This window comes from Episyrphus balteatus, chromosome 4 (assembly GCF_945859705.1).
Source record: "Episyrphus balteatus chromosome 4, idEpiBalt1.1, whole genome shotgun sequence".
NCBI lineage: Eukaryota > Metazoa > Arthropoda > Insecta > Diptera > Syrphidae > Episyrphus > Episyrphus balteatus.
In genome coordinates, this window is record NC_079137.1 from 61,323,464 (window position 1) to 61,335,948 (window position 12,485).

Consider the following 12,485-nt stretch of genomic DNA (forward strand, 5'->3'; position numbering starts at 1 on the left):
AAAAACCAATTAACAAAAAAATTGACCACACACATACACACAACTGAATATTTATTATTATTTGTTTTTGTAAACAAAGTCTTATTGTTTTTTTTCATTTTTTTTTTACAAACATAAATTTATATCTTCTATAAGATATTTATAAATATTTATACGCAAATGTTTTTTTTTTGTCTACTCCAGTTTTTTTTTTATACCTTATACTATACAACAAATAAAAAAACGCCATATTTATATACATTATTATATATCAAACAAAAAAAGAGAAATAAAAATCAAGAAAAAGAACGAACTTGAAACTATAATTGCTGCATTAATTTATAATTAGTTTTCATATTATTTTTAATCTGTAAGTTTTAACTAATAAATATAATAATTAAATTTAAAATAAACATCTCGAAGTATTGTATTTAGTTGTAAATGAAAAAAAAAAAGAAAGAGCTATGAAGAAGAGAAGAAGGAAATACTAAAAAAAAAACGCACAAAAAAAAAATAATGATTGAGCGTAACGAATCGTCATGTGAGATTTAATCAAATATTTGCAGCAGTTTAGTTCTTGTTTTTTTCTATCAAAACTTTATTTGTTTTCTTTTTGTGTTGATTGTGTACAATTTCTCTTCTATTTATGTTTTAATTTAGCAAAATTATAAATATAAAATTAATAATAAAAATAAAAAGAAACAAAAAAAAGTATATAATTAAATTAAGAAATTTAATGTTCAATTTAATTATTATTATATTATAATTATATTATTATTAATTATTATTCTCACATTAAGTACAGGAAAATAGATTTTTATACACAAAAATAGATTTTATTATAAAAAACTTTTGTACGTTTTACATTGTAACAACATTTTTTAAAATGGTTCCATCAAAATAATAATAATTAAAAATAAAAAAATAATAATAAATATATTTGTGAAGTGAGACATGAAACAAAAAAAATAAGAATCTATTGTGTATGTATAAATTACAGAAAAAAAAGAGGAAGAAAACAAAAACAAACAAAAAACATACGATATATTATGAAGCTTTTATTATGATTTTTTTTTTAATAGAAATAAATAATCTAGTCTATATACAAATAACATTTATTTTTTATTATTAAAACTGTTGGAAGTTTTTTCTATGTTCATTACAATTTTTTGTTAATTTGGTTCTCCGTGAAATCCTACAAAAAAACACCTTCCTAAAATATAGGTACATTTCTCGAAAAGGAAATTTCTAAGTAAAATAAGTCTGAAATCAACGACGATATTGAACGATACGGTACGAACTGTGTATGTAAGCTTTAACACATTTTTGTAAATAAGCGTGTATTTCTAACCTTTTAAAATATAACCCTTCATGTAGCTGTTGGTAAAATTGTAAACAAAAATGTAATGATTTTTGTCTTTTGCTGCGCCATGCCACTCAGAAAGAAATAGACAGAAATTCGCATTTTCAAGAAATAAGATCAAATTATTTCCTTTGAAGAATCATAATTCATAATCATAATTTTGCCTGTTGAAATGTTAAATTCCATTTTGTTTTTGGAAAAATTTAAGATATTACGAGTTTCACCTTCATTAATCGGAAAAACTTTATTAACTTCTTATTCGCTTTCAATTTTTTTTTGAGCAAAAAAAGTTTCAGTTTTTTTCGAATTTCACCACAAAAAACACAGGTTTTTGGTTCGTCTTAATACCGTCCATTAAGAGGGAAAAATAATTTGTGTCTGAGGCCGTGTGTGCAAAAGTGACGTGACCCATTTTTTTTTTTTTAAATAAGTCTTACTTAAAAATACATCTCTTACAACATTTATTTATAACTTTGTTGTGATTGCCATATATGTATTTTAATTTTATTTAATTAATTTTTGCACTCAACTATGTGTTTGATAAAAATGTTTAATATCAGCCTTACTCTACTCTGCGATCCACATGAGAGTCTTAAGTAAGAAGCGGTCAAAATTAAATTGCAACAAATTGTTTTTCTACAAAATTTTCAAACCAATTGGAGTGAATCTAAGAACCGATCGAATAGTATTGCGGTATTAGCTTGAAAAATTTGTTTGAAATGTGAATGTATACATATATCACTGGTTCTATGACCACAAAAGCCCCTTTTACAGTTGTTGCACTATTTTTAAGTCAAAAACAATTTTGGACGCCATATTTTAATAGTGCCAGTAATTCTAGTGATTCTGCTGCTGCTAGATGATCTCGAATTCCTTCGCAATAAGAAAATTTTAACCCGTAATAAAATTCATATAGCGTTGAAATTTTGTATAAAGGGAATGTGATTTGAATTTTTTAGTCGTTCAGAGTTCATCAGCTGAATGCTTTGGACTTCTATAAATTTAAAAATAAAAATGTTTTTAAATAGTCCCTACATTGAAACTACCTATTATTCGTATAAAAATTAAATCGAATCGGAAATGATTTCAATATCGTGTCATAAAGTTGGAAAAGGTAAGTTAAAAAAAAAATCAATTTTAATTTGTAATTTTTCTATCGGACAATAAGTTAAATTTCTTATAAAAATATGCTTTTGATTGTTATTTTAATCAATTCCAATTCATCCACTCAGTTTTATCTTTGACAGTTGTAACTAAAAATAACCAATAGAAAAAGTATAAACAAAAAAAAAATAACCAGAATTTTGAAATAAAAACAAAATTAAATTTGAATGAACACAAAAAAAAAATTGTATTAAAAAAATATATAATGCACCCAACAAATAAAATATAAAAATCCCACCTTAAAGCAGTTTTGAAAATGCAAGTTCAACTCCATTTTGTTATACATAAATCTAGTTATTGTTAATTTAATATTTTTGTTCAAATATATTTATTATTGTTTTCTTTCTTTTTAAGTCTTTTTTCTATTTTTTGTTAGTAACCTTTAAAGTTTTTTTTTTTGTTATAAAAGCTCTAAAATCTTAAAAACTAAATTTAACAAAAAAAAAAAAGATTAAAACAAATTCCCATATAAAAAACCTAAACCTAATAAATTCAAAATAAATTGTCAACTTGTAAAGAATTTTGTTTTGCCTTGTTTTTTTTATTTTGATTAAAACTATACAACTATAATATTTTCCCCTAGTTATATTGGAACTTTTTGTTTTTTTTTTCGAGTACTGATTTAAAAATTTTAAACAATAAAACAAAAGATAAAATTTAGATAACTATTTAAATTAAATTAAAGAGAAAGAAAGAAATGATAAAATTAAAACAAACAAACAAAAAAATATATTGTAATTTGTAATCATGTATCACTTATCTGATATATTTTGTATTAATAAATAAATGTTTAAATACGAAAATAAATACCAAATCTTTTAAATATTTAAAACATACAGCGCATGACGTTCATCTTAAACCGATTAAGTAGTGGAAGATAACAATGATTTCTAAATGAATTTATGAAGTTTTGAGAACACAGTCTAAAGCTTAGAAAAAGTATAAAGTATGAATGGAATTGGTTACGTAAATTTATATTCAGCCCCATTCTGAATGAAAAATCCCAGGAAAATGTGTTTGGGAGAAGTGCTCTCAATAAAAAAAACTTCCGGATTCCGGAAATGTTCTTCTCTTATTGATTTTTCATAATGATTAACGAAACGGGAACAAAATTAAACGGAAAAGGAACGATATGCAAGGAATTTTTTAAATGTAAGCCCTTCTCCCGAACACATTTCCCCGGGAGTTTTCATTCAGAATAGGGCTGATTGAAATTGCGATCAATCTCATTTTAGTTCGAAATTTTTGTTGCAAGGAAAACAAGAAATGAATCGCTACAAATTTAAAACTAAATCTATGAACTTGGTGTTCTTTCATAACACAATGTATTTTGAGCCAGACTCAATTCAAACGTTGTAGCACTTGGTTTCTAGTTTACAGTTATATTTATGTTGAGATTTTACTACTGGATAATAATAAAAATAAACACTTTAAAAAAATCTAGAATTCGGGGGCTGTCCTAATCTGAATAAATGAAATCACCTCATGCCACCTTATAATTACTTCGCTACTAGATTATTAGGTATTTAATTTCTTTCAACACTCATAGATCTTTCTGTTTTGTGGGAATGGATTCCAAAGTCCATTATATTAGTGTTGTTGAATTTAAAATCTAATTTATTAGACATTCCCTATCCTGAGTTTCACTGGGAAATATCCTGAGTTTCCCAAATATTTATGTTCGCCCGGAACTAAAAATAGGGCAAAAGTGAAATTCAATTTGCTCACGTGAAACTCACGATAGGGCTAATTAAGTTACTAATGTGGGACTTCCTACGTCTTCCTTAAAAAAAAATCCATCTGAACTTTATATCTCCTATGGTTTGAAAGTAAATTGTGGATCTATTAAATTTCATTATTCTATAATAATTGAGTTTATTTTTTGACCAATATCGACGGAATATTGGGTCGTAAGCCTCCAGAAAGAAGAAATCATGTTAAATGACTGCTTAATTCCTCAATACCAATAAATTTCGAGGGAAACCATCATGATTATTTTCGTTCCGATTTTTGAAAATTTAAATAGATTCCTCCAACAAAATATTTTCACGAAAACCAAATTCTCCTGGAGACCCATGATAGGACCCAATTCTCACTAATTCAGTGAGTATAGTCGGTAGTCAACCCCTGAATGGTTAATCTAATTTTTGTATCTATGCACCACAAAAGTCATCACTCCGAGATTTTATATTTCTACGATATCGGTAAGTGCTCAATAACTTCGACGAACCTTCAGTCAGGTACGATTTTTGTGATGCTTGAAATCCTGGGATATTAGGAACCACTCATGCTATCTATTCATTAAAATAATAAGAAAAAAAAATAACACAAAATCTCATACTTTGATGCAACTGATTTTATATATATAATTGGAATATTGTACAGTTCATTTTAAATTCCCTAAACAAATATAATAGATTTTATAATTTTTATTCTAACATTTTAACAATGAGTCATAGTCTGAAATTATTTTATGCTCCCATTAACGTCAATATGTTTGGCATCGTCATTACCCTCACCATCGTCATCACCGACTCCTTCTTCATTCATCATTCGCACAAATTCCTCTGCAAGTTTCTCCGCATGATCTAGCACTTGATCCCGCGACCATGTTGCAGTCTCCGAACGAAATGATTGCACTTGTGACAGGAGATTCTCAAATATTTCAAGTTGAGCTTCAACTGAATTCTCATCGGAACTTGTTTCTTGGTTGTTAGTTGGTGAAGCCAGGCCAATTGTTTTTAAAAAGTTTTTATTTGCTGAAAAAGTGTTATTAGATTAGTTTAGGTAGAAATATTGGAACTCAGTTTACATACCACCAGAACTAACATCGATATTAGACCAAACAAAACTCCTCAAAGCCTGTTGTACTTCATCATAACCCAATGGATCGTTTGGGTCATCTTCCTCGTCTTCTTCTCTCGATCTCTCAAGTTCTATCACATCGAATAGCAAATTGGAGCCCTGTTTGGCTTCTTTGTAGGTTATACCTTCATTGGAATCATCATAAAGTCGATCACATAGCAGAATTCCCAATTCGATTTGGTGGGTTTTGACAAAGTCAGCATAGTAACCGATTCTCTTTGAGAATCCTCGCTAGAAAAGGGAAATTCATTCATCACTCTATTTATTGTGAAATTAAATGATTCAATAGTGGAATAAGTAAAGCAAATTATTAGGGGATCCGGCCCAACAGCTCCGATTTTGATGTTTTTTTTTTTCAAACGTCGGTAATTAAAAATACTTTAGTTTAAAAATTTTTTCAATTTCATTTGTAATGAAATTTTTTTAAAATTTTTTTTTTAATTTCACTTGCAAAAAAGAAATAAAATCTTAAGAAAAAAAAAAGTCGCTATCATGAAATTGGCGAAAAGGTCGCTTTGAATAAAAAGTCGTCGCTTGGTCGCTAAGGCTTTAAAAAGGTCGCTAATAGCGACTAAAGTCGCTATTAGCGACGTATTGTTTTTTAACAATAAGGGGTAATAACACTTTGTAAGGACGAAATCGAGTGTCATTTTCATCAGCGTATAAAACAAAGGAGAAACATTATTTTCTTTTGGAGTTTGTTTAATGTCGTTTTCTTTCACTCCAATGAGAGTACCCTTTTAGTACTTATTTTTGCACTTTTGAAGGTTTTGTGTTCTTTGACGCAAAGTGTAAAAAAAAATTACTCCGGAGTAATTTTAGTACTACGGAGTACCCCGGATTTACTCCACATTTTTAGTCAGATTTACACCGATTTGAACACACACTTATGAATTTGAAGTTTGATATTTTAAAATTTTGTTTGAAAAGAGAAAAATGCGAAAATTGTTTCTTAGAATTCTTTTGTTATTAACAAAAACAACCATTATAAATATATTTCCTATTAGATTATATTCCGTAACATATATTTTTTCCATTATTTTCCGAATAAAAGAGTTTTTCAGCCAGTGTTCTTCATCAATAAAAAAAAATCCTGCGCCAGATAAAAAAAAATCCCATTTTTTTTCTGAGATGATGGGATATTTTTTTTTTACAATTATCAAACTAAGGGTGTGTGTCAATTAGGTTGAAAAAAAACCGATCAGAAGTATATTGAAAAATATACCAAAAGTAAAACTAAGTAAGTTTACTAAGCCCTGATTTTTCAATCGTCAGTTAGACTATCAGAAGAATAAATATCAATATAAAAAAAACTTTTATTCCTAGGAATGAGCTCTATCTGAGGTTTATCTGACTATTGAAAAATTGGCCCTAAGTAAACAAGGGAGAAATAAAGTTCGAAAAAAGGGAAGGAAGATTTTCTACCGTGAGTCTCCGGTAAAAACATTTTGTGACTCTTTTTGACGTTTCTCTTTGATCTTGTTCGATTTTTTGCTGTTCTGCTTTATTTTATTTCGTCGGTCACGGAGTCTGCTTCGTCGTTTGTGTATTATTTGCGTGTATAGTAAAGTTTTTAATTTATTTTCATAAATTTTTTTTCCCTAGGCCTGCTATCACTATTTTTTTAAAGGAAATTATCCATTTTTGCCTTGTCACACAGACAATTAAATAAAAAAAAAAAAATTTCTCTCATTATGTTCTATCACTCCAAAAAAGAAGTACTCCTTAACAGAGTGAAAGAAAACGACATAATTATATCAATAGGTAACAGAATAGGCTAATGTGAAATTTTTTAAATGGCAGCGTAGTTCAGGATGATCGCAAAATCCTGTGCTCCCATCGGGCGACCAACTAACTCCTACAGTTTTTAACCGATTGGGCTGAAAGGAGAATGGGCATTTTGGACGTTGAGCGGCCATTAATAAAATGGGTATCAAATGAAAGGACTATAACTTAGGAAAAACATTTACTATGGACGTTTCGCAGTATTGCGTTGAGAATGTAAGAAAATGCAGTATTAGTATCGTTAATGCATTATTCAATGTATGAACGGCAAATTGGTTTATATTTTTATTTGGAACATAAAATATGATGCTCTGTCATTTTCCCTGAGTCTGAAGTCATTATTCTTGAATATCCGACCAATAGAACACATAATATAAGATTTTTAAGACAACCACTTCAAGATTTTGTTCGAAAGTTTTCAAACAATTCAAACTAACAAAAAATTGAATAACAAAACTCTCAAAATAGTCTTGAAACTGTTGTTTTAAAATGCTTATAGTTTGGGTTCTAGTGGTTGGATATTCAAGATAAAGGTCTTCAGATTTAGGGAAAATGAGAGAGTATCGTATTTTGCACTTAAAATGCATACATAAGATACAACTTTGAGACAATCTGCATAAAGTGTTATATGCAAAAATGCATTTTATCCGTTTTTGGAGTACGTCACAATGATAAAACTTCTCCACAATATATTGGTTGCATGAGAATTATAGGGTTGTATGTCAACTCCCCTTTGTTTTGAGAAAATCGAAAGTTTGCTGGTTTTTGGATAAAATAGTTACATAGCAGTAAAGTAATGATGCAATCTTATAAAGGACCCTAAAAAAGTCATAAAACTATGAAAAAAAAAAAAACATTTATTTCACCACAAAAAAGGATTTTATGAGCATTTAAAAAAAATGACATAGAACCTTTTTATGAAAAAGTTTGTAAACAAATTTGAAAAAGGTTCTATGTTCAACATAGAACCTTATAGTTATAAAGACCTTACATGTATTAAATGTATTTTATATGAAAAAAAAGTGACTTCATCGTGAAATAGCCTTTGATTTAATTTAATTTTATTGAAGTTTTGCACAAAAGAGTCAAATTCTATTTTAAATAACATAAAAAAATACCACAAATCACGTTGTTGCATTTATAGAAAACAACAATTCCTGCTTTTGTTGAATTAGGTACACAGAAAAAAGACATGCTAAAAAACAATTAGAATTTGTATTAAATCAATTGAATGCTTTTTTCCCAAAAAGACAGTCGTCTTAAATATTAAAAAAAAAAAAAGTTAATATTTGTTTAATATTTTTATTTTTTGGATACCTACTAAGATGAAAGCTGAATCTCGTTTGCAGTTGCTTTATCCTAGTATATCTTGCCATCGGATTTAGGTTTGTCCGAAGGTACCTTTTAGGTACTTTTTGAGTTTTGACTTCTTTTGTTTTAAGTTAAGGAATCTAAGTGTTTCTTTAACTTTTGGTTTATTAATACGAACTATGAAATTCCCAACCTCAATTATGAAAAAAAAAGTTTTCAAAAAATCACTTCCAATTCTTGGCACACAAAAAACATTACTCCAATTTAATTATGATGTCAGAATATCTAGGTTAGGTAACCCGAATGAATTATTGCAAAAGTTAAGGTTGGATAGTACATATTTTGGTTTAAAGAGTACAGAACGAGATACAAAAATTCTTTGCTGTTTAGCAAAAGCCCAGGAGTGAAATCCGCCAACTTGATAGTCGATAGTTGTTAGTCAAAAACGACGAATTATGGAGCAAAATTGTCAAGTTAGCAGTTTCCACCCCTGTTGTTCAATACCAGCAAAAACATCAAAAGAGCTTTTATTTTTACTTTAGTTAAAAAATAAAAAATAACATAAAACCTTATTATATTAATACATTTATATGAAATCATGAAAGTTGTATGTCTTTTTTACCTGTACCGTCGGCATTAATTTTTTTCTAATTTTTTTTTTTTTAATTTTATCTGAAAGCCGTTGAAATTACGAAAATTTTGGTGTATAAAACTAATTTTTTTGTATTTTGTATGAAATACACCCTTATAATTCTCAGCCAGAGATATGTAAACCTTAATTACATCAAAAAATAACAAATTCATTCCTGGCCGCGCAACGTCCACATTCCATACAAACTTGCCCATTCTCCTTTTGTGTGGAGCTTAACAATACTATTCTCCAGTGAAGTACCTACGTAGGATTTTTTTTTTAAATATGTATTAATTTTTAAAGAAATGGCACTAGTTTGAATAAATTATTTCATTCCAAAAACAAAATTCGAAGAAAAAAAGACTTTATGGTCTTAAATCTTAAATCGTTAAATTTTAATATTTCAAAAATATCCTAGGTACTTTGTTTTTTAACTCTATGAGATGCACAATGTACTTTACCACGCGAATCGTGCCATTATGCGGACGGGAAGACCAGTGGTTTTCGCAACTACTAATGGCCCTCTTTCACTTCCAATTTATAATTTTCTTTAGCTCGATGAGTCGAACGTTTCTGCAGATTTCGTTATGCTTCTTTTGTATGGAAAATTTCGTTTCGCTTTAGCAGCGTACAAGTCTTAAGTGGGAAAACAGTTAGTGGGTTTTACTGTACCCAAAAAATAAAAATTTTACCTTCCAAATAACTCTTTAGTCATTTGGTACCTATTCGATGTGAAAAATGTGCCCAAATATTTTTGGCCAGTGGCCCAATTCCGCAAGTGTGATTTTTTCTCTGCCGTGTTCTTAAGGCAATTTATATGTTTCTTCGTGTAAACAGTGGAATTTACTCTTGCGGAATTGGGCACCAGGTTTTATATCAAAATACCGTACTGTGCGACGTTTTAAAAAAAAAGATCATCAAAATCGGAGCTGTTCGGCCGGGTTCCTTAATATTGCCATTTTTTTTAGCTATACTACAACTTACATTTCCTGAATCGAAATAAATGAGAAAAGCTTCAACACTTTCGATGATTTCCGCAGGCATTAGGTCAAGTTCAGTTTCCAGTGGCAGAAGTAAAAGATTTGTTTTGTAGTACTTTGTCGTCAAATGATATTTGTAAGCTTTGTAATTGAGTGGTGTTCCAACATCAATCGAAACATGATCTTCTTTTTCATCAATTTTACGAATTTCTTTAAACAAAATAGATACAAAGTATAACAGGAATTAAAAAAAAAAGAGAGATTAAAAATCAAAGAAATTTGGTGGACATTTTTTCTTACTGTTTATTATTTCTAAAGGGCTAACCTTTCCTTCGGATGCAATTAATACAATTGGGGATTCAATCATTATGGAATGTTTTTCTGTTGATAAAAGAATTTAATTTAACTGAAGGCAATTATATACTTTTTTGAATAAAAACAAATACTTTTTTTCTAATTTATTTATTAATTTAGGACAAAGAAAAATATATATTTTTGCAAAGTTGTGAAAATTAAAAATTTTTTACAGTTTTATTTTGACGTTTAGTATTTTGACAGATGTCTATTTTGTGACAGTGTTCGGGAATACATTACACTTAAGGTGGTGAACGCATGCTTAAAAAAAAAATGAATGTATTCAGTGCAAGTTTAGATTAAATTTGAGTTGGATTCGCTAGGAATCGTTTTCAATTCACTGGCAGAAGATTATTTTTTAGTACGTAAATTTTCATACAAGGAACACTTTCGCTAAAGCCTTTTAACACCAGTCCCAAAACGCAGTTTTCTCTTTTTTGAAGGATGTTCTATTGTTTCTTAATAAAGCTGCGTTCCTTTGGAAATATTTATCTACTGCTTAGTACTTAAAGCTGCTTTGAACTACTTTTTCAGTATAGCAAAAGTAGTTCAAAGTCACAGTACACATAAAAAGGTAATATATTCCGAACAGACATTGGTCGCCAGATTGTCAAAACATGACACTTTGGCGACCAATGTCAGCTACAGAATTCTTAATTGTTTAAAATACCGACGAAAAACGCACAAAAACCGATAAACCACGCACACCACTAATTTTTAAACAATTATTTACCATTTTCCGCGATGAAACAAGAAGAAAATTTGTTATTTTTCAATTTATAATATTTTTAAATGACATTTTATAAATTAAAACAAAAACAAATTTCCTGTTTACTGCGATTGAAATATAAAAATTAAAGGCCGACCTGACAGATTGGTGCCCATTTTTGACAAACAAAATTTGACAACGTTCGGAATATATTACCTTATTATGTGTACTGTGGTTCAAAGTAGTTTTAAGTACTAAGCAGTAGATAAATATTTCCAAAGGAACGCAGCTTAAATAAGTAAAAAGAGAATATTTAATAGGACATAAACAATAAAATCTTGTGAAAGAATTTTATTTTTTGTTCGTTTAATTTGATGGCCTTTTCTTCCAAACGTCATACAGTTCAAGTCATCAGACAACATCTTATTCTTGATTCGTGTGTTTTCTTTTAAGAAAGAGACGGACAAAGATAGTTTTAGTTCACCTTTGGGTAAATAGAGAGCTGGGGTTGAATAACGGCATATGTTCGTTAACGTATATGGCAGCTGCCTGGTCCCTATCTTTTTCCAGTGATTAAATAGCAACGGCAATAGTCCAAACGTTAAAGTATGATCGTAATCGTTGGCCATGATTTGACCCCTGAATTGTTTTACTTTTCAGGTTTCGAGTGGTTTAATTCATTGACAAACTATAGTATATAGTTTGTTTATGGGTTTTACAAACAAATAATATGCTAGGCAAAAATGTAAAGTAAAACCTGGGGTGGAATCGGCTAAGGTAATTTGCTATAGTTGACAGTCACAAATCACAAAATCGATCTGCGTAAAGTGATTGTCACATGTGATTATCACATCATATTCATACAAAAATAATATTTTTTTTCCTTTTTCTAATACAAAACACTATTAAATAAACGAATTTTATTGTCACAACAATAAATACAACAAAATATAATACCTACTTAATAATCATTACTTTTGTCTGAAAAAAATGTTGTTTTTTTTGCTGCAATGAATTTTGTAAGCATTTGTTGACTGCCACCCAGGAATTCGAACTTGTTTAAAATATTTAAATCTTTCGTTTAAAAAACACAGAAATATTTATAAAATAAATATTCTCAAATGCACATAAATATTTTTCAAGTTTTCTTTTCATTCTAATAGGAAGAAACATTTTCTTTTTAAAGAAGGACACTGCTTATAGAAGTCAAAAAAAGCACTCGTAATAAATTACCTAATTATTTTTAATAATTTGGTCCAATAAAACACAAAATTAAAGCAAAACAAAACGACACCACAGTAAAAAAAAATATTTATGAATAAAAATTTGACAGATGTGTGCCAA

General features: G+C 28.7%; 1 protein-coding gene across 2 annotated transcripts; it reads right to left on the reverse strand.

The window, feature by feature from the left end:
• Positions 1-4,844: 4,844 nt before the first annotated feature.
• Positions 4,845-10,647, reverse strand: LOC129918404 (alpha- and gamma-adaptin-binding protein p34). Of its 2 annotated transcripts, XM_055998910.1 has the most exons (5): positions 10,525-10,647; positions 10,379-10,459; positions 10,083-10,288; positions 5,323-5,602; positions 4,845-5,265 (listed from the first exon to the last, which is right to left on the reverse strand). In XM_055998910.1, the coding sequence occupies exons 2-5, from the start codon at positions 10,443-10,445 to the stop codon at positions 4,973-4,975; spliced, it is 846 nt and encodes a 281-aa protein (XP_055854885.1). In that variant the 5' UTR covers positions 10,446-10,459; positions 10,525-10,647; the 3' UTR covers positions 4,845-4,972. The 2 variants fall into 2 exon arrangements, with proteins under 2 accessions (XP_055854885.1, XP_055854886.1); XM_055998911.1 differs by lacking the exon at positions 10,525-10,647 and having other exon boundaries at positions 10,379-10,518.
• Between the last annotated feature and the right edge of the window lie 1,838 nt (positions 10,648-12,485).